We start from the raw sequence: 22489 nt of genomic DNA on the forward strand, positions 1-22489 counted from the left end.
AGGACTTTACAGCGCCACCTGCCGCCCTGGAGGTTATAGAGCGCCACCTGCCGCCCTGGAGGACTTTACAGCGCCACCTGCCGCCCTGGAGGTTATAGAGCGCCACCTGCCGCCCTGGAGGACTTGACAGCGCCACCTGCCGCCTGGAGGTTATAGAGCGCCCCCTGTCGCCCTGGAGGTTATGGAGCGCCCCCTGCCGCCCTGGAGGTTTTAGAGCGCCCCCTCCCGCCCTGGAGGTTATAGAGCGCCCCCTGCCGCCCTGGAGGTTATAGAGCGCCCCCTCCCGCCCTGGAGGTTATAGAGCGCCCCCTGTCGCCCTGGAGGTTATAGAGCGCCCCCTCCCGCCCTGGAGGTTTTAGAGCGCCCCCTCCCGCCCTGGAGGTTATAGAGCGCCCCCTGTCGCCCTGGAGGTTATAGAGCGCCCCCTGTCGCCCTGGAGGTTATAGAGCACCCCCTGTCGCCCTGGAGGTTATAGAGCGCCCCCTGCCGCCCTGGAGGTTATAGAGCACCCCCTGTCGCCCTGGAGGTTATAGAGCGCCCCCTGTCGCCCTGGAGGTTATAGAGCGCCCCCTGTCGCCCTGGAGGTTATAGAGCGCCACCTGTCGCCCTGGAGGTTGTACAGCGCCACCTGTTGCCCTGGAGGTTATACAGCACCACCTGCAGCATTCGACTACAGTGGGCGTCACAGACCACAGACTGATAGAGGTCTTTAAAATTATGAAAGGTTTTGAGAGAGTGGATACAGAGAGTGTGATTCCTGGGCTGGGATCAGCGAACTCAACCCAGAACGGGGCCGGGACCTGGGTCAGTAGGGCTCAGGACCGTGCCAGGCCCGGCATCTCCATGGCACACTCGCTCAGTACTGCCCCTCCGACAGTGCGGCGCTCCCTCAGTACTGCCCCTCCGACAGTGCGGCGCTCCCTCAGTACTGCCCCTCCGACAGTGCGGCGCTCACTCAGTACTGCCCCTCCGACAGTAAGGCGCTCCCTCAGTACTGCCCCTCCGACAGTGCGGCGCTCCCTCAGTACTGCCCCTCCGACAGTGCGGCGCTCCCTCAGTACTGCCCCTCCGACAGTGCGGCGCTCCCTCAGTACTGGCAGCGGGCAGTGTCGAACTGGATTACGAGGCTCAAGCCCTTGGATGCGGTGAGGGGGCGGGGGCTCGAACCCACCACCTTCACGCCTCAGAGACCCACTGAGCCACAGCAGATACGACAACACAGCACTGAGGAACTGAGCAATCTTAAACCCCATAACTCTTGCCTACTCCACAGAGGTCACTTGGCAGGTGGAGCCTGGGGGTGCGGGCGTGGAATGAGAAGGCCATTGTGCTGTCATGTGGCACTGCACGGTGTCAGGGAACAGATAAGAGAAGTTTTTACTGCCCGTTGTGTATTTGCTTTCTGATTGTTCCTGGCGGAACAGTCAGGAGCATGAGTGATTGCCCATCAGATTTGGGTCATTATTTGATCAGAGCAAGTGGCAGTGTGCGTTCAGGAAACACAGAATGTCCGCAGTTACTGCCTGGTGTCTGCTTCTCAAGGTGAGAGCAAAGCGTTTTAAGATGGAGCGATAACTGCTCCCTGGATAATTGAAGAGAAAAATCCACAGCCTTTACACCGAAACCCACCAACTCTTTAGTTAACAGGAAGATTTAAAACAGAAGGGCGGCTCTGAACCTCTAAAATGCTGCCATGTCCCAGATCTCTCTTTCATATCATTAGAGCTATTCGTTAAAGATTCTTGGTTAGTTTAGATTCTTTCTCGCTCTTTCACTAATTCAAAGACCAAACTCTATGGGGGGATAAATTTGGTTGCTTCGCGCCTCCCATTAGCGCCTTAAGAGGGCGCAAAGCGACTAGCACCTGGGCGCGGCGATGTTTGCGCCTCTCGTGAAATTGACCAGACATTTTGCGGCGGCGCTAAACACGACCGCCACGATCTCCTGCGCCGGCAGATCGTGACGTCATTCGAGCGCGCAACGCCCCCGGACCGGATATTGAGTGGCGCCCCCTGCCTTACCGCCTGCCGCTAGCAACGACAGGTTGAGGGGAGCGTTTTGCAGTCGGGAAGGGACTGGGGGAGCGCTATTTAAAGGCGACCGCTTCCTGCCTTTTTTGTCAGCGACATTTTTGCACCACGCATTCTGAGAGAGAGAGAGAGAGACTTCTGGAGAGATTCAACGCTGTGTGAAGGAGTTCTGGGTACTGAGCAGCACTTTGCAGGTTCATTTTGACCCTCCCCTTTAAGAACTGGCCAGCCCCAGTGTGTCTGTGTTCCATTGCTGACTGACATCACATGAGCTTCGCCAGCGCTCTGAGGTGGCGCCTCGCTCCTCGGCGTTAGCGCCTTAAGAGAGGTGTGAAGCACCTGATTTAGTGCTCCAATCACCTCCAGGGGCGATAGAAGCCAAGTTTGCCGTCGGAGGCGATAATTAGCGCCAGGCGCTAAACTTTGCGCCCGGCCGATAATGGCGCCCCAAATGGGGCGATACCGAATTTCTCCCCCATAGAGTAATAACGGCACAGAAGGAGGCCATTCGGCCCATCGAGTCCGTGCCGGCTCTCTGTAGAGCGATCTAGTCAGTCCCATTCCCCCGCTCTATCCCCGTAGCCCTGCAAGTTTATTTCCCTCAAGTGCCTATCCAGTCTCCCCTTGAAAACATCGAGTGTCTCCGCTCCCACCACTTTCGTCGGCAGTGAGTTCCAGGTCCTCACCACTCGCTGCGTAAAAAAGTTTTTCCTCACATCTCCCCCGTATCTCTTGCCTAAAACCTTAAATCTGTGTCCACTAGTCCTTGTACCATCAACTAGTGGGAACAGCCTTTCCCCGTCTAGCCTATCGAAACCCGTCATAATCTTGTACACCAGTCGCTGAAGGTAAGCCTGCAGGTGCAGCAGGCGGTTAAGAAGGCAAATGGTATGTTGGCCTTCGTAGCGAGAGGATTCGAGTACAGGAACAAGGATGTCTTGCTGCAGTTGTACAGGGCCTTGGTGAGACCACACCTTGAATATTGTGTGCAGTTTTGGTCGCCTTATCTGAGGAAGGATGTTCTTGCCATGGAGGGAGTGCAGCGAAGATTCACCAGACTGATACCTGGGATGGCAGGAATGACGTATGAGGAGAGATTGGGTCGATTGGGCTTGTACTCGCTGGAGTTTAGAAGAATGAGAGGGGATCTCATCGAAACTTATAAAATTCTAACAGGACTGGACAGACTAGATGCAGGAAGGATGTTCCCGATGGTTGGGGAATCCAGAACCAGGGGTCACAGTCTAAGGATAAGGGGTAAGCCATTTAGGACAGAGATGAGGAGGAATTTCTTCACCCAGAGAGTGGTGAACCTGTGGAATTCTCTACCACAGAAGGCAGTAGAGGCCAATTCATTAAATATATTCAAGAAGGAGTTGGATATATTTCTTAGAGCTAAAGGTATCAAGGGATATGGGAAGAAGGCAGGGACCGGGTACTGAACTTGGATGATCAGCCATGATCTCATCGAATGGCGGAGCAGGCTCGAGGGGCCGAATGGCCGACTCCTGCTCCTATCTTCTATGTTTCTATGATCAACTCACCCCTCCACCTCCTTTGCTCTAATGAAAATAAATCCAGCTTCTCCAACCTGTCCTTGTGGCCAAGATCCCCCATCCCCGGAACCATTCTGGTAAATCTCCTCTGCACCCTCTCAAGGGCCTTCACATCCTTCCTAAAGTGTGGTGACCAGAACTGGCCGCAATACTCCAGTTGTGGCCTAACCAGCACTTTATAAAGATTCAGCATAACTTCTCTACTTTTGTACTCAATACCTCTATTTATGAAGCCCAAGATCCCATATGCTTTGTTAACCAATCTCTCAATATGTCCTGCCACCTTCAGGGACCTGTGCACATTAACTCCCGGGTCCCTCTGTCCCTGCACACTCTTTAAAACTCTGCCATTAAGTGTATATTGCCTCTCCCTGTTCTGCCAAAATGCATCACCTCACACTTCTCTGTTTCACAAAACTCTATCAAATCACCCCTCAACATCCTTTGCTCTAAATCTAAATCCGAAAGGGTGTGACGAGAACTGACGCCAGGAACATTTGCATATATTTGTATCGGATATGATACTTCTGTTAGATTTGCAAAACTGGTTATTATAATGTTTTACATAAGGTCAGAAATGGGGATGTTCGCTGATGACTGCACAGTGTTCAGCGCCATTCACAACTCCTCAGATAATGAAGCAGTCCATGCCCGCATGCAGCAAGACCTGGACGACGTTCGGGCTCGGGCTGATTAGTGACAAGTAACATTCGCGCCACACAAGTGCCAGGCAATGACTATCTCCAACAAGCGAGAGTCTAACCACCTCCCCTTGACATTCAACGGCATTACCATCGCCGAATCCTCCACTATCAACATCCTGGGGGTCACCATTGACCAGAATCTTAACTGGACCAGCCACATAAATACTGTGGCTACAAGAGCAAGTCAGAGGCTGGGTATTCTGCGGCGAGTGTCTCATCTCCTGACTCCCCAAAGCCTCTCCACCATCTACAAGGCACAAGTCAGGAGTGTGATGGAATACTCTCCACTTGCCTGGATGAGTGCAGCTCCAACAACACTCAAGAAGCTCGACACCATCCAGGACAAAGCAGCCCCGCTTGATCGGCACCCCATCCACCACCTTAAACATTCACTCCCTCCACCACCGGCGCACCGTGGCTGCAGTGTGTACCATCTACAAGATGCACTGCAGCAACTCGCCAAGGCTTCTTCGGCAGCACCTCTCAAACCCGCCACCTCTTCCACCTAGAAGGACAAGGGCAGCAGGCGCAGGGGAACACCACCACCTCCAAGTTCCCCTCCAAGTCACACACCATCCTGACTTGGAAATGTATTGGACGATCCTTCATCGTCGCTGGGTCAAAATCCTGGAACTCCCTCCCTAACAGCACTGTGGGAGTACCTTCACCACACGGACTGCAGCGGTTCAAGAAGGCGGCTCACCACCACCTTCTCAAGGGGCGACTAGGGATGGGCATTTTGTAGGTTTTGTTTAATATCTCTCTCTCCTGTCTTACTGAGGAACAGTTCCATGAATATCAGCCTCCCTCCACGAGCCATTCTCCATGTGTGAGCCAAGATAGCAGGTGTTAGCCGTGGTTCATGGGTCGCTCTCTCTCTCTCACCTCAGAGTCAGAAGGTCGTGGGATTGAGTCCCAACTCCACAGACTCGAACCCCATAAACCAGGCCGACACTCCCCAGTGCCAGTACTGAGGGAGCGCCGCACTGTCGGAGGGGCAGAACTGAGGGAGCGCTGCACTGTCGGAGTGGCAGTACTGAGGGAGCGCCGCACTGTCGGAGTGGCAGTACTGAGGGAGCGCCGCACTGTCGGAGGGGCAGTACTGAGGGAGCGCCGCGTTGTCGGAGGGGCAGTGCTGAGGGAGCGCCGCGTTGTTGGAGGGGCAGTACTGAGGGAGCGCCGCACTGTCGCAGAGGCGGTACTGAGGGAGCGCCGCACTGTCGGAGGGGCAGTACTGAGGAAGCGCTGCACTGCCAGAGGGGCAGAACTGAGGGAGCGCCGCGCTGTCGGAGGGCAGTACGGAGGGAGTGCCGCACTGTCGGAGGGGCAGTACTGAGGGAGTGCCGCACTGTCGGAGGGGCAGTGCTGAGGGAGCGCCGCACTGTCGGAGGGGCAATACTGAGGGAGCGCCGCACTGTGGGAGGGGTAGTACTGAGGGAGCGCCGAACTGTCGGAGGGGTTGTACTGAGGGAGCGCCGCACTGTCGGAGGGGCAGTACTGAGGGAGCGCAGCACTGTCGGAGGGCAGTGCTGAGGGAGCGCCGTACTGTCGGAGGGGCGGTACTGAGGGAGCGCCGCACTGTCGGAGGGGCAGTACTGAGGAAGCGCTGCACCGCCAGAGGGGCAGAACTGAGGGAGCGCCGCACTGTCGGAGGGGCAATACTGAGGGAGCTGTTGTGTATGTAATATGTGTGCTACTTTGAACCTATGGACAGGACTGCACTACTTGTAGGGCGTAGTGATACGGAGTACCACTCCTGGCCATAGGGGTATAAATAGTACTGTGGGTACTGATCTCCCCTCAGTTCCCGCCTGTGGGCATGAAGTAAAGACCTACGTATAGTCCCTACCTCCAACCAGTAAAGACCTGTTTGAGTTATACGTTTAAGTCTTTGTGTTAATTGTTCAATACAATACACATACTTAACACTGGCGACGAGTCAGGTTCTTACCCTGCGGCAGTTGAAGAGAGGTTTCAAACATCACCACCCCACTAGAAGCGACAGGCTTTAGGACTCTGAAGCCTCCATCACCGACTGAGCACTGGAGTGCAGCAGCCATCCTGACAGCTTCCAGCGACTGACAGAAGTCTTTCTGCAGTTTCCTTGTTCAACCTAGGTGGTGGGGTAAGCCGTGCAGCGTTGGCTGCAAAGACAGGGCTGGGGAAGTTGGAGAAGATAAGGGCGATCGCAATCCCTGATAAGAGCCGCGGTGAAACGCGCGAGCGGGTAAGCCAGAGCCCGGGAGGGAGCGAGCAAGAGCCGCTTCGGTCGGGAGCCACTTCGCGATCCAGCAATCGCATCCGCTAATAAGGGCCGCACTCGGGCAATCGCGGCGAAGATAAGGGCCGCACTCGGGGGCTGAAGGGAGACGGCGTCGGGGGACGGGTGAAGACCGCCAAGCGCGGGAAAACCGCCATTTTGTGGGCGGAGGACGACGGCAAGAGCGGGAAGCCGCCATCTTTGATAACAAGTAAACAAAATAAAATCTGAGAAATTGCAAATCTGATAAAGTACTACAATGCCTAAACACGGGAATATTAGCAACTTTGATAGTGACATCGAAGATTGGGCCATATATGTTGAACGAGTTAAAAATTATTGTAAGGCCAATAAAATTCGTGAGGCTGATAAAGCACTAACATTATTAAATTTAATGGGTGCGAAGACATACGGGCAATTGAAACACCTGTTATCACCAGATGAACCGGCGGATAAGACGTTCGATGAGATTGTTACTGTCCTGAAAGATCATCTAAACCCCACGCCGCTGATGCTAGCGGAACGATTTAAATTTTACGACAGAAGGCAGCTACAGCATGAAAGCAATGCTGAATATTTGCTGGAATTGCGTAAATTAGCGAAATATTGCCAGTTTGGAACGGGACTGACAGATGCACTACGAGACAAATTTGTGTGTGGTTTATTTAAACAAGATACACAAAAGCGACTGCTCGAGGAGAATGAGCTGATGCTTGAGAAGGCGGTCACTATGGCAGCAGCACACGAAGCCGCAGCGAGAGGCACGGCAGTAATGCAGCTACGGTCACCGGAGCTCAGTGCACACAAATTGGGTGTGAGTTCTGGCAAATGTTATCGTTGTGGAAAGACAACGCATGATCAGAACCAGTGTTGGTTTAAAAACCAAGAATGTAGAACTTGTGGTAGGCTTGGACATATAGCTAGAGTATGCAGGTCAGGGAAGAAGACCAGCAACAAGAAGTCACCGCAAGGAAAATACGCAAAGGTACACAAGGTGGCCGAACAGGAGTCCGATTCAGACGCTAGCAGTAATGAACTGGCTGGCTTAAGCAGTATTGAACTGGCTAGCTTAAGGGTACTCAACGTTGGTAAGGGTGCAGACCTCCAGACAATTTGGGTTACTCTTCAGATAGAAGGAGTCCAAGTAAAAATGGAATTGGACACTGGATCGGCATTGTCGGTCATGAATAAGAAAGATTACAGAAGGTTATTCCAACATATTCCCCTACAGGATACGGAGATTATATTGACAACCTACACGGGGCAGAGAGTGTACCCCATCGGGACAATAAAGGTTGCAGTGGCCAACAAGGGCGAAGGAAGTCAAATAATGGACTTATATGTGCTACCGGAGGGAGGTCCACCACTACTAGGCCGGGAGTGGTTTAGAAACATAAATATGGACTGGCATTCGCTAAAAGCCATAAAGAGTGAGAACTCGGTGCAGATAATCAGCCCAGACTCTAGAACTGATGATGGTAAGACCAACCCATGTGCAAAAGACAAAGTTTCAGCACAGAATTCCACTGAGCAACAACAACATAGTTTAACAGAGAATTCTGAGTCTGTCAAGTCTACTGATATGCACATTTTTGAGGGACACTGGGCTCGAACTCAACTCCATTTCAAACTACAACAGCAATTAGAACAAATGCTTCGCCGTTTTGAGCAAGAGTTGAATGCAACGAAAGAGTTCTTTGATATAGAGTTGGAGAATCTGGAAAGACAACAGAAGCAGCTGATGGAGAAAATGGAGCAGGAGCACACAAAATGTCTGATGTCAGAGGAGTTAACGGTCAGCCAACTCCTGCATATGCTGGAGGACAGGACTCTGAAATGGGAAAAACTTGAACACGAACTTCAATATTCAAACGAAAGGGGTTCGGAGCTCTCAAAGGTTATTGGAAGAGCTGAGGTGGCAACACAGACTGAGATGATTGCAATAGAGCAGCCCTTGGATGCCAAAAGTACGCTGACTCACGTCAACGTAGAACAACAGACCGCTGAAACAGCTGCTCCGGTAGAGGGATTGAATAGTCCGATCAATCAATCTCCAAAAGAAGTTGAAGTAGTAATATCTCAAATGAGGTCATTAGTAAACGACTTGCTGAAAGCCCAGAAAAAGCTGGATGAAGAGGTACGCATGAAGAAGTCTCTTCAGGAAAGATGTCTGGACTTGGAACAAAAGCTGGCTAACGCCCAGCTGGGTATGGAGGAAATAGAAGACCCTCTCGCTGGCCTAGATCAGGATGACACTGAATATTACTATGTCCTGTCCTGCCCAACTTGTAACTTCGACTCCCACCATACAGAAATCATGGAGGAGCACCGAAAGTCTACGGAACATCGGGAGAAGGTGGCTCTACTACGGAAAAAGGAGGAAGAGAAGGAGGAACTGCGCATGCAGCTGGCAGCTGACAGTGGAGCCCAGAGAGTCTCCAAGAAGCAGAAAAGGAAAAGTCGAAACAGAAGATGACCCATCTGAACCATTATTACCTCTACCAGATCACACACGTGGTCCCTCCGAACGGAGCCAATTCAGTTCGGAAGTTCAAACTGTTAAATCCATGGAAGGACTATTGAATGAGTCACTCCAGCAACGTGAACCGACTACACCACAGAGATTGAATCTGTGAACTGTTTTCCGCAGAGACTGAATCTGTGATCTGTTTTGACATGAAGTTATCTATGTATCTATGTTATTCTGTTATGTAAACCTGAAGTTATATATGTATATATGTTATTACGTTATGTTAAATGGGGAGAAGACTGTAAAGCTAGGAAGGGAGGAATGTTGTGTATGTAATATGTGTGCTACTTTGAACCTATGGACAGGACTGCACTACTTGTAGGGCGTAGTGATACGCAGTACCACTCCTGGCCATAGGGGTATAAATAGTACTGTGGGTACTGATCTCCCCTCAGTTCCCGCCTGTGGGCATGAAGTAAAGACCTACATATAGTCCCTACCTCCAACCAGTAAAGACCTGTTTGAGTTATACGTTTAAGTCTTTGTGTTAATTGTTCAATACAATACACATACTTAACAGGAGCGTGACATTGTTGGAGGGGTAGATACTGAGGGAGCGCCGCACTGTCGGAGGGGCAGTACTGAGAGAGCGCCGCATTGTCGGAGGGGCAGTACTGAGGGAGCGCGACATTGTCGGAGGGGCAGTACTGAAGGAGGGCCGCAGCGTCGGAGGGGCCGTACTGAGGGAGCGCTGCATTGTCAGAGGGGCAGTACTGAGGGAGCGCCGCGCTGTGGGAGGGGCAGTACTGAGGGAGCGCTGCACTGTGGGAGGGGCAATACTGAGGGAGTGCTGCACTGTCGGAGGAGCTGTACTGATGGAGCGCCGCACTGTTGGAGGGGCAGAACTAAGGGAGCACCGCACTGACGGAGGGGCATTACTGAGGGAGCGTTTCACTGTCGGAGGGGCAGTACTGAGGGAGCACCTCACTGTGGGTAGGGCAGTACTGAGGGAGCGCCGCATTGTCGGAGGGGCAGTACTCTGGGAGCGCCGCACTGTCGGAGGGGGAATACTGAGGGAGCGCCGCACTGTCGGAGGGGCAGTAGTGAGGGAACGCCGCGCTGCCAGAGGGGCAGTACTGAGGGCGCGCCGCACTGTCGGAGGGGCAGTGCTGAGGGAGCGCCGCACTGTCGGAGGGGCAGTACTGAGGGAGCGCCGCACTGTCGGAGGGGCAGTACTGAGGGAGCGCCGCACTGTCGGAGGGGCAGTGCTGAGGGAGCACCGCACTGTCGGAGGGGCAGTAGTGAGGGAACGCCGCGCTGTCAGAGGGGCAGTACGGAGGGAGCGCCACGCTGTCGGAGGGGTAGTACTGAGGGAGCTCTGCACTGTCGGAGGGGTAGTACTGAGGGAGCGCCGCACTGTCGGAGGGGTAGTACTGAGGGAGCGCCGCACTGTCGGAGGGGTAGTACTGAGGGAGCGCCGCACTGTCGGAGGGGCAGTAATGAAGGAGCGCCGCACTGTCGGAGGGGCAGTACTGAGGGAGCGCCGCACTGTCGGAGGGTCAGTACTGAGGGAGCGCCGCACTGTCGGAGGGGCAGTACTGAGGGAGCGCCGCACTGTCGGAGGGGCGGTACTGAGGGAGCACCGCACTGTCGGAGGGGCAGTACTGAGGGAGCGCCGGACTGTCGGAGGGGCGGTACTGAGGGAGCGCACCACTGTCGGACGGGCAGTACTGAGGGAGCGCCGCGCTGTCAGAGGGGCAGTACTGAGGGAGCGCCGCACTGTCGGAGGGGCGGTACTGAGGGAGCGCAGCACTGTCGGAGGGGCAGTACTGAGGGAGCGCCGCACTGTCAGAGGGGCAGTACTGAGGGAGCGCCGCACTGTCGGAGGGGCAGTACTGAGGGAGCGCCGCACTGTCGGAGGGGCAGTACTGAGGGAGCGCTGCACTGTCGGAGGGCCAGTACTGAGGGAGCGCTGCACTGTCGGAGGGGCAGTACTGAGGGAGCGCCGCGCTGTCAGAGGGGCAGTACTGAGGGAGCGCCGCGCTGTCAGAGGGGCAGTACTGAGGGAGCGCCGCACTGTCGGAGGGGCAGTACTGAGGGAGCGCTGCACTGTTGGAGGGGCCACCCTTGCTACTCTGAGGTGGAATTTGCCTGATGCCAGGAGCATGTTTATTCACGGATTATGAATTTCATTCACCCTGTGCTTTTATTCCGAATGCTTTCGTCAACTGAAAGCAAACTTGCATTAACATTCTGTGAAGAGATAAGAAGGTCTGATTATCAAATCGCCCTTCAGGAGAGGAGATGCCTCGGCCTAATCAGAGCGCTCGACACTTAAGTGTAGGATAAAGAAAGACTTGCCGTGAATCTTTATGAAACACTGGTTTGGCCAGAACTGCAGTATTGTGTCCAATTCTGGGCACCGCACTTTAGGAAGGATGTCAAGGCCTTGGAGAGGGTGCGGAGGAGATTAACAAGAATGATTCCAGGGATCAAGGACTTCAGTGATGTGGAGAGACTGGAGAAGCTGGGGTTGTTCTCCTTAGAGCAGAGAAGGTTAAGGGGAGATTGACCAGAATGGTCCCAGGGATGAGGGACTTCAGTCACGTGGAGAGACTGGAGAAGCTGGGATTGTTCTCCTTAGAGCAGAGAAGGTTAAAGGGAGATTGACCAGAATGGTCCCAGGGATGAGGGACTTCAGTGATGTGGAGAGACTGGAGAAGCTGGGGTTGTTCTCCTTGGAGCAGAGAAGGTTAAGGGGAGATTGACCAGAATGGTCCCAGGGATGAGGGACTTCAGTGATGTGGAGAGACTGGAGAAGCTGGGGTTGTTCTCCTTGGAGCAGAGAAGGTTAAAGGGAGATTGACCAGAATGGTCCCAGGGATGAGGGACTTCAGTGATGTGGAGAGACTGGAGAAGCTGGGGTTGTTCTCCTTAGAGCAGAGAAGGTTAAGGGGAGATTGACCAGAATGGTCCCAGGGATGAGGGACTTCAGTGATGTGGAGAGACTGGAGAAGCTGGGGTTGTTCTCCTTAGAGCAGAGAAGGTTAAGGGGAGATTGACCAGAATGGTTCCAGGGATGAGGGACTTCAGTGATGTGGAGAGACTGGAGAAGCTGGGGTTGTTCTCCTTAGAGCAGAGAAGGTTAAGGGGAGATTGACCAGAATGGTCCCAGGGATGAGGGACTTCAGTGATGTGGAGAGACTGGAGAAGCTGGGGTTGTTCTCCTTAGAGCAGAGAAGGTTAAGGGGAGATTGACCAGAATGGTCCCAGGGATGAGGGACTTCAGTGATGTGGAGAGACTGGAGAAGCTGGGGTTGTTCTCCTTAGAGCAGAGAAGGTTAAGGGGAGATTGACCAGAATGGTCCCAGGGATGAGGGACTTCAGTGATGTGGAGAGACTGGAGAAGCTGGGATTGTTCTCCTTAGAGCAGAGAAGGTTAAGGGGAGATTTGATCGAGGTGTTCAAAATCATGAAGGGTCTGGACAGAGTAGATTGAGAGAAACTGTTCCCATTGGCGGAAGGGTCGAGAACCAGAAGACACAGATTTAAGGTGATTGGCAGAAGAACCAAAGACGACATGAGGAAAAACTTTTTTACTCAGCGAGTGGTTGGGATCTGCAATGCGCTGCCTGAGAGGTCGGTGGAGGCAGATTCAATCACAGCTTTCAAAAGAGAATTGGATAATTACGTGAAGGAAAAAAAATTGCATGGCTCCGGGGAAAGGGCGGGGGAGTGGGAGTAGCTGAAGTGCCCCTGCAGAGAGCCGGCACGGGCTGGACGGGCCGAATGGCCTCCTACTGGGCTGTAACCATTCTCTGACTCTCCAGCCCCTTTCCCCACCTCAGGACGTCCCAAAGCGCTTCACAGCCAATGAAGTACTTTTTTTCAAGTGTGGTCTCTGTTGGAATGTAGGAAACGCAGCAGCCAATTTGCGCACAGCAAGCTCCCACAAACAGCAATGTGATAAATGACCAGATAATCTGTTGTTAGTAATCTGTCCAGGGGTTCGGGGAGTTTGTGTACAGAATAGTTATACACAGGAGTCTGTATATAAATGCAACGCCGCCGAACCCCTCGATTAGATTCCAGCCTATACCTCACTCCCGGGTATCTGTTATTCTATACATAAACCCCCTGAACCCCTCGATTAGATTCCAGCCTGTAACTCACTCCCGGGTATCTGTTATTCTATATATAAACCCCCCGAACCCCTCGATTAGATTCCAGCCTGTAACTCACTCTCGGGTATCTGTTATTCTATATATAAACCCCCCGAACCCCTCGATTAGATTCCAGCCTGTAACTCACTCCCGGGTATCTGTTAAGCTATATATAAACCCCCCGAACCCCTCGATTAGATTCCAGCCTGTAACTCACTCCCGGGTATCTGTTATTCTATATATAAGCCCCCCGAACCCCTCGATTAGATTCCAGCCTGTAACTCACTCCCGGGTATCTGTTATTCTATATATAAACCCCCCGAACCCCCCGATTAGATTCCAGCTTGTAACTCATTCCCGGGTATCTGTTATTCTATATAAAAAAACCCCGAACCCCTCGATTAGATTCCAGCCTGTAAATCACTCCCGGGTATCTGTTAGTCTATATATAAACCCCCCGAACCCCTCGATTGGATTCCAGCCTGTAAGTCACTCCCGGGTATCTGTTATTCTATATATAAACCCCCCGAACCCCTCGATTAGATTCCAGCCTGTAACTCACTCCCGGGTATCTGTTATTCTATATATAAACCCCCCGAACCCCTCGATTAGATTCCACCCTGTAACTCACTCCCGGGTATCTGTTATTCTACATATAAACCCCCCGAACCCTTCGATTAGATTCCAGCCTGCAACTCACTCCCGGGTATCTGTTATTCTATATATAAACCCCCCGAACCCCTCGATTAGATTCCACCCTGTAAATCACTCCCGGGTATCTGTTAGTCCATATATAAACCTCCCGAAACCCTCGATTAGATTCCAGCTTGTAACTCACTCCCGGGTATCTGTTATTCTATATATAAACCCCCCGAACCCCTCGATTAGATTCCAGCCTGTAACTCACTCCTGGGTATCTGTTATTCTATATATAAACCCCCCGAACCCCTCGATTAGATTCCAGCCTGTAACTCACTCCCGGGTATCTGTTATTCTATATATAAACCCCCCGAACCCCTCGATTAGATTCCAGCTTGTAACTCACTCCCGGGTATCTGTTATTCTATATATAAACCCCCCGAACCCCTCGATTAGATTCCAGCTTGTAACTCACTCCTGGGTATCTGTTATTCTATATATAAACCCCCCGAACCCCTCGATTAGATTCCAGCTTGTAACTCACTCCCGGGTATCTGTTATTCTATATATAAACCCACCGAACCCCTCGATTAGATTCCAGCCTATAACTCACTCCCGGGTATCTGTTATTCTATATATAAACCCCCCGAACCCCCCGATTAGATTCCAGCCTGTAACTCACTCCCGGGTATCTGTTATTCTATATATAAACCCCCCCAAACCCCTCGATTAGATTCCAGTCTGTAACTCACTCCCGGGTATCTGTTATTCTATATATAAACCCCCTGAACCCCTCGATTAGATTCCAGCCTGTAAACTCACTCCCGGGTACCTGTTATTCTATATATAAACCCCCCGAACCCCTCGATTAGATTCCAGCCTGTAACTCACTCCCGGGTATCTGTTATTCTATATATAAACCCCCCGAACCCCCCGATTAGATTCCAGCTTGTAACTCATTCCCGGGTATCTGTTATTCTATATATAAACCCCCCGAACCCCTCGATTAGATTCCAGCCTGTAACTCACTCCCGGGTATCTGTTATTCTATATATAAACAGCCCCGAACCCCTCAATTAGATTCCAGCCTGTAACTTCACCTGGGTATCTGTTATTCTATATATAAACCCCCCCGAACCCCTCGATTAGATTCCAGTCTGTAACTCACTCCCGGGTATCTGTTATGCTATATATATGAACCCCTCGATTAGATTCCAGCCTGTAAATCACTCCCGGGTATCTGTTAGTCTATATGTAAACCCCCCCGAACCCCTCGATTAGATTCCAGCCTGTAACTCACTCCCGGGTATCTGTTATTCTATATATAAACGCCCCGAACCCCTCGATTAGATTCCAGCCTGTAACTCACTCCCGGGTATCTGTTATTCTATATATAAACCCCCCAAACCCCTCGATTAGATTCCAGCCTGTAAATCACTCCCGGGTATCTGTTAGTCTATATATAAACCCCCCGAACCCCTCGATTAGATTCTAGCCTGTAACTCACTCCCGGGTATCTGTTATTCTATATATAAACCCCCCGAACCCCTCGATTAGATTCCAGCCTGTAACTCACTCCCGGGTATCTGTTATTCTATATATAAACCCCCCGAACCCCTCGATTAGATTCCAGCCTGTAACTCACTCCCGGGTATCTGTTATTCTATATATAAACCCCCCGAACCCCTCGATTAGATTCCAGCCCGTAACTCACTCCCGGGTATCTGTTATTCTATATATAAACCCCCCGAACCCCTCGATTAGATTCCAGCCTGTAACTCACTCCCGGGTATCTGTTATTCTATATATAAACCCCCCGAACCCCTCGATTAGATTCCACCCTGTAACTCACTCCCGGGTATCTGTTATTCTATATATAAACCCCCCGAACCCCTCGATTAGATTCCAGCCTGCAACTCACTCCCGGGTATCTGTTATTCTATATATAAACCCCCCGAACCCCTCGATTAGATTCCACCCTGTAAATCACTCCCGGGTATCTGTTAGTCTATATATAAACCCCCCGAACCCCTCGATTAGATTCCAGCTTGTAACTCACTCCCGGGTATCTGTTATTCTATATATAAACCCCCCGAACTCCTCGATTAGATTCCAGCCTGTAACTCACTCCTGGGTATCTGTTATTCTATATATAAACCCCCCGAACCTCTCGATTAGATTCCAGCCTGTAACTCACTCCCGGGTATCTGTTATTCTATATATAAACCCCCCGAACCCCTCGATTAGATTCCAGCTTGTAACTCACTCCCGGGTATCTGTTATTCTATATATAAACCCCCCGAACCCCTCGATTAGATTCCAGCTTGTAACTCACTCCTGGGTATCTGTTATTCTATATATAAACCCCCCGAACCCCTCGATTAGATTGCAGCTTGTAACTCACTCCCGGGTATCTGTTATTCTATATATAAACCCACCGAACCCCTCGATTAGATTCCAGCCTGTAACTCACTCCCGGGTATCTGTTATTCTATATATAAACCCCCCGAACCCCCCGATTAAATTCCAGCCTGTAACTCACTCCCGGGTATCTGTTATTCTATATATAAACCCCCCCGAACCCCTCGATTAGATTCCAGTCTGTAACTCACTCCCGGGTATCTGTTATTCTATATATAAAGCCCCTGAACCCCTCGATTAGATTCCAGCCTGTAACTCACTCCCGGGTACCTGTTATTCTATATATAAACCCCCCGAACCCCTCGATTAGATTCCAGCCTGTAACTCACTCCCGGGTATCTGTTATTCTATATGTAAACCCCCCAAAACCCCTCGATTAGATTCCAGCCTGTAACTCACTCCCGGTTGATCAGCCCCTGGTGTTGAAAGGGTTAATGTTGACCTTGTGGAGTGTGAGTGAAGGTGGGTGTGCTGGATTTGTGCGGGCTGGGTGCTGATAAGCGATATCTGCCGGTGGAATCGGACTTGAATCTTGACGTGTTAGCCCGTCAGTCATCGAATGCCAATCACCACCTTCCTGGGCAGTCCCAGAGGTAGGGACAGGATATAAAGGGTGGGCTGGCCGATCGCCTTTGCCTTTCCTAGCTCGACCTGAGACACGGTTCCTCCCATCACCCACTGTCCCTTAAACCGTTGAAGGAGAATCACTTCGCTCTGCCCCTGGGCTCTTGGTGGGGACCAGCGCCATGGTGAAATCGGTAAGTGTGTCCTGCTTTTAAAGAGGGAGTCTCTCCATCAAGGACCCCTTTTAAAGAGAGAGTCTCTCCATCAGGGACCCTGTTTATAGAGGGAGTCTCTCCATCAGGGACCCTGTTTATAGAGGGAGTCTCTCCATCAGGGACCCCTTTTAAAGAGTGAGTCTCTCCATCAGGGACCCCTTTTAAAGAGTGAGTCTCTCCATCAGGGACCCCTTTTAAAGAGGGAGTCTCTCCATCAGGGACCCTGTTTAAAGAGGGAGTCTCTCCATCAGGGACCCTGTTTATAGAGGGAGTCTCTCCGTCAGGGACCCTGTTTAAAGAGGGAGTCTCTCCATCAGGGACCCTGTTTATAGAGGGAGTCTCTCCATCAGGGACCCTGTTTATAGAGGGAGTCTCTCCATCAGGGACCCCTTTTAAAGAGTGAGTCTCTCCATCAGGGACCCCTTTTAAAGAGTGAGTCTCTCCATCAGGGACCCCTTTTAAAGAGGGAGTCTCTCCATCAGGGACCCTGTTTAAAGAGGGAGTCTCTCCATCAGGGACCCCTTTTAAAGAGGGAGTCTCTCCATCAGGGACCCCTTTTAAAGAGTGAGTCTCTCCATCAGGGACCCCTTTTAAAGAGGGAGTCTCTCCATCAGGGACCCTGTTTAAAGAGGGAGTCTCTCCATCAGGGACCCCTTTTAAAGAGGGAGTCTCTCCATCAGGGACCCTGTTTAAAGAGGGAGCCTCTCCGTCAGGGACCCTGTTTATAGAGGGAGTCTCTCCATCAGGGACCCCTTTTAAAGAGTGAGTCTCTCCATCAGGGACCCTGTTTAAAGAGGGAGCCTCTCTGTCAGGGACCCTGTTTATAGAGGGAGTCTCTCCGTCAGGGACCCTGTTTAAAGAGGGAGTCTCTCCATCAGGGACCCTGTTTAAAGAGGGAGTCTCTCCGTCAGGGACCCTGTTTAAAGAGGGAGTCTCTCCGTCAGGGACCCTGTTTAAAGAGGGAGCCTCTCCGTCAGGGACCCTGTTTAAAGAGGGAGTCTCTCCGTCAGGGACCCTGTTTAAAGAGGGAGTCTCTCCGTCAGGGACCCTGTTTAAAGAGGGAGTCTCTCCGTCAGGGACCCTGTTTAAAGAGGGAGTCTCTCCGTCAGGGACCCTGTTTAAAGAGGGAGTCTCTCCGTCAGGGAGCCTGTTTAAAGAGGGAGTCTCTCCGTCAGGGACCCTGTTTAAAGAGGGAGTCTCTCCGTCAGGGACCCTGTTTAAAGAGGGAGCCTCTCCGTCAGGGACCCTGTTTAAAGAGGGAGTCTCTCCGTCAGGGACCCTGTTTACAGAGGGAGTCTCTCCGTCAGGGACCCTGTTTAAAGAGGAAGTCTCTCCGTCAGGGACCCCTTTTACAGAGGGACTCTCTCCGTCAGGGACCCTGTTTAAAGAGGGAGTCTCTCCGTCAGGGACCCTGTTTAAAGAGGGAGTCTCTCCGTCAGGGACCCTGTTTACAGAGGGAGTCTCTCCGTCAGGGACCCTGTTTAAAGAGGGAGTCTCTCTGTCAGGGACCCTGTTTACAGAGGGAGTCTCTCCGTCAGGGACCCTGTTTAAAGAGGGAGTCTCTCCGTCAGGGACCCTGTTCAAAGAGGGAGTCTCTCCGTCAGGGACCCTGTTTACAGAGGGCGTCTCTCCGTCAGGGACCCTGTTTAAAGAGGGAGTCTCTCCGTCAGGGACCCTGTTTAAAGAGGGAGTCTCTCCGTCAGGGACTCTGTTTAAAGAGGGAGTCTCTCCGTCAGGGACCCTGTTTAAAGAGGGAGTCTCTCCGTCAGGGACCCTGTTTAAAGAGGGAGTCTCTCCGTCAGGGACCCTGTTTAAAGAGGGAGTCTCTCCGTCAGGGACCCTGTTTAAAGAGGGAGTCTCTCCGTCAGGGACCCTGTTTAAAGAGGGAGTCTCTCCGTCAGGGACCCTGTTTAAAGAGGGAGTCTCTCCGTCAGGGACCCTGTTTAAAGAGGGAGTCTCTCCGTCAGGGACCCTGTTTAAAGAGGGAGTCTCTCCGTCAGGGACCCTGTTTAAAGAGGGAGTCTCTCCGTCAGGGACCCTGTTTAAAGAGGGAGTCTCTCCGTCAGGGACCCTGTTTAAAGAGGGAGTCTCTCCGTCAGGGACCCTGTTTAAAGAGGGAGTCTCTCCGTCAGGGACCCTGTTTAAAGAGGGAGTCTCTCCGTCAGGGACCCCTTTTACAGAGGGACTCTCTCCGTCAGGGACCCTGTTTAAAGAGGGAGTCTCTCCGTCAGGGACCCTGTTTAAAGATGGAGTCTCTCCGTCAGGGACCCTGTTTACAGAGGGAGTATCTCCGTCAGGGACCTTGTTTAAAGAGGGAGTCTCTCTGTCAGGGACCCTGTTTACAGAGGGAGTCTCTCCGTCAGGGACCCTGTTTAAAGAGGGAGTCTCTCCGTCAGGGACCCTGTTTACAGTGGGAGTCTCTCCGTCAGGGACCCCTTTTAAAGAGGGAGTCTCTCCATCAGAGACCCCTTTTAAAGAGGGAGTCTCTCCATCAGGGACCCTGTTTAAAGAGGGAGTCTCTCCGTCAGGGACCCTGTTTAAAGAGGGAGTCTCTCCGTCAGGGACCCTGTTTAAAGAGGGAGTCTCTCCGTCAGGGACCCTGTTTAAAGAGGGAGTCTCTCCGTCAGGGACCCTGTTTAAAGAGGGAGTCTCTCCGTCAGGGACCCTGTTTACAGAGGGAGTCTCTCCATCAGGGACCCTGTTTAAAGAGGGAGTCTCTCCGTCAGGGACCCTGTTTAAAGAGGGAGTCTCTCCGTCAGGGACCCTGTTTAAAGAGGGAGTCTCTCCGTCAGGGACCCTGTTTAAAGAGGGAGTCTCTCCGTCAGGGACCCTGTTTAAAGAGGGAGTCTCTCCGTCAGGGACCCTGTTTAAAGAGGGAGTCTCCCCGTCAGGGACCCTGTTTAAAGAGGGAGTCTCTCCGTCAGGGACCCTGTTTATAGAGGGAGTCTCTCCGTCAGGGACCCTGTTTAAAGAGGGAGTCTCTCCGTCAAGGACCCTGTTTAAAGAGGGAGTCTCTCCGTCAGGGACCCTGTTTATAGAGGGAGTCTCTCCGTCAGGGACCCCTTTTAAAGAGGGAGTCTCTCCGTCAGGGACCCTGTTTAAAGAGGGAGTCTCTCCGTCAGGGACCCTGTTTAAAGAGGGAGTCTCTCCGTCAGGGACCCTGTTTAAAGAGGGAGTCTCTCCGTCAGAGGCCCTGTTTAAAGAGGGAGTCTCTCCGTCAGGGACCCTGTTTAAAGAGGGAGTCTCTCCGTCAGGGACCCTGTTTAAAGAGGGAGTCTCTCCGTCAGGGACCCTGTTTAAAGAGGGAGTCTCTCCGTCAGGGACCCTGTTTAAAGAGGGAGTCTCTCCATCAGGGACCCTGTTTAAAGAGGGAGTCTCTCCGTCAGGGACCCTGTTTAAAGAGGGAGTCTCTCCGTCAGGGTCCCTGTTTAAAGAGGGAGTCTCTCCGTCAGGGACCCTGTTTAAAGAGGGAGTCTCTCCGTCAGGGACCCTGTTTAAAGAGGGAGTCTCTCCGTCAGGGACCCTGTTTAAAGAGGGAGTCTCTCTGTCAGGGACCCTGTTTAAAGAGGGAGTCTCTCCGTCAGGGACCCTGTTTATAGAGGGAGTCTCTCCGTCAGGGACCCCTTTTAAAGAGGGAGCCTCTCCATCAGGGACCCTGTTTATAGAGGGAGTCTCTCCGTCAGGGACCCTGTTTACAGAGGGAGTCTCTCCGTCAGGGACCCTGTTTAAAGAGGGAGTCTCTCCGTCAGGGACCCTGTTTAAAGAGGGAGTCTCTCCGTCAGGGACCCTGTTTAAAGAGGGAGTCTCTCCGTCAGGGACCCTGTTTAAAGAGGGAGCCTCTCCGTCAGGGACCCTGTTTACAGAGGGAGTCTCTCCGTCAGAGACCCTGTTTAAAGAGGGAGTCTCTCCGTCAGGGACCCCTTTTGAAGAGGGAGCCTCTCCGTCAGGGACCCTGTTTATATAGGGAGTCTCTCCGTCAGGGACCCTGTTTAAAGAGGGAGTCTCTCCGTCAGGGACCCCTTTTAAAGAGGGAGTCTCTCCATCAGGGACCCTGTTTAAAGAGGGAGTCTCTCCGTCAGGGACCCTGTTTAAAGAGGGAGTCTCTCCGTCAGGGACCCTGTTTAAAGAGGGAGTCTCTCCGTCAGGGACCCTGTTTAAAGAGGGAGTCTCTCCGTCAGGGACCCTGTTTAAAGAGGGAGTCTCTCCGTCAGGGACCCTGTTTAAAGAGGGAGTCTCTCCGTCAGGGACCCTGTTTAAAGAGAGAGTCTCTCCGTCAGGGACCCTGTTTAAAGAGGGAGTCTCTCCGTCAGGGACCCTGTTTAAAGAGGGAGTCTCTCCGTCAGGGACCCTGTTTAAAGAGGGAGTCTCTCCGTCAGGGACCCTGTTTAAAGAGGGAGTCTCTCCGTCAGGGACCCTGTTTAAAGAGGGAGTCTCTCCGTCAGAGACCCTGTTTAAAGAGGGAGTCTCTCCGTCAGGGACCCTGTTTAAAGAGGGAGTCTCTCCGTCAGGGACCCTGTTTAAAGAGGGAGTCTCTCCGTCAGGGACCCTGTTTAAAGAGGGAGTCTCTCCGTCAGGGACCCTGTTTAAAGAGGGAGTCTCTCCGTCAGGGACCCTGTTTAAAGAGGGAGTCTCTCCGTCAGGGACCCTGTTTAAAGAGGGAGCCTCTCCGTCAGGGACCCTGTTTAAAGAGGGAGCCTCTCCGTCAGGGACCCTGTTTAAAGAGGGAGTCTCTCTGTCAGGGACCCTGTTTACAGAGGGAGTCTCTCCGTCAGGGACCCTGTTTAACGAGGGAGTCTCTCCGTCAGGGACCCTGTTTAAAGAGGGAGTCTCTCCGTCAGGGACCCTGTTTACAGAGGGAGTCTCTCCGTCAGGGACCCTGTTTAAAGAGGGAGTCTCTCCGTCAGGGACCCTGTTTAAAGAGGGAGTCTCTCCATCAAGGACCCTGTTTAAAGAGGGAGTCTCTCCGTCAGGGACCCTGTTTAAAGAGGGAGTCTCTCCGTCAGGGACCCTGTTTAAAGAGGGAGTCTCTCCGTCAGGGACCCTGTTTAAAGAGGGAGTCTCTCCGTCAGGGACCCTGTTTAAAGAGGGAGACTCTCCGTCAGGGACCCTGTTTAAAGAGAGAGTCTCTCCGTCAGGGACCCTGTTTAAAGAGGGAGTCTCTCCGTCAGGGACCCTGTTTAAAGAGGGAGTCTCTCCGTCAGGGACCCTGTTTAAAGAGGGAGTCTCTCCATCAGGGACCCTGTTTAAAGAGGGAGTCTCTCCGTCAGGGACCCTGTTTAAAGAGGGAGTCTCTCCATCAGGGACCCTGTTTAAAGACGGAGTCTCTCCGTCAGGGACCCTGTTTACAGAGGGAGTCTCTCCATCAGGGACCCTGTTTAAAGAGGGAGTCTCTCCGTCAGGGACCCTGTTTAAAGAGGGAGTCTCTCCGTCAGGGACCCTGTTTAAAGAGGGAGCCTCTCCGTCAGCG

General features: G+C 52.4%; 2 protein-coding genes across 2 annotated transcripts in view; both read left to right on the forward strand.

Moving 5' to 3' along the window:
* The window catches only part of LOC147110150 (CD276 antigen-like), a 129747-nt gene that overhangs the window by 40959 nt on the left and 66299 nt on the right, over window positions 1–22489 (forward strand). The gene's annotated exons all lie outside the window — the stretch shown is intronic.
* LOC147110152 (potassium-transporting ATPase alpha chain 1-like) overlaps window positions 16990–22489 on the forward strand; it is a 54664-nt gene continuing 49164 nt past the window's right edge. The window contains exon 1 of the mRNA XM_086002476.1: window positions 16990–17001. Coding sequence (XP_085858602.1) covers window positions 16990–17001 — 12 coding nt within the window. The remainder of the gene's footprint in view (window positions 17002–22489) is intronic.

The sequence above is a fragment of the Somniosus microcephalus genome, chromosome 12 (genome assembly GCF_052327205.1).
Source record: "Somniosus microcephalus isolate GS21.2 chromosome 12, FLI_Smic_1.0, whole genome shotgun sequence".
Taxonomy (NCBI): Eukaryota; Metazoa; Chordata; class Chondrichthyes; order Squaliformes; family Somniosidae; genus Somniosus; species Somniosus microcephalus.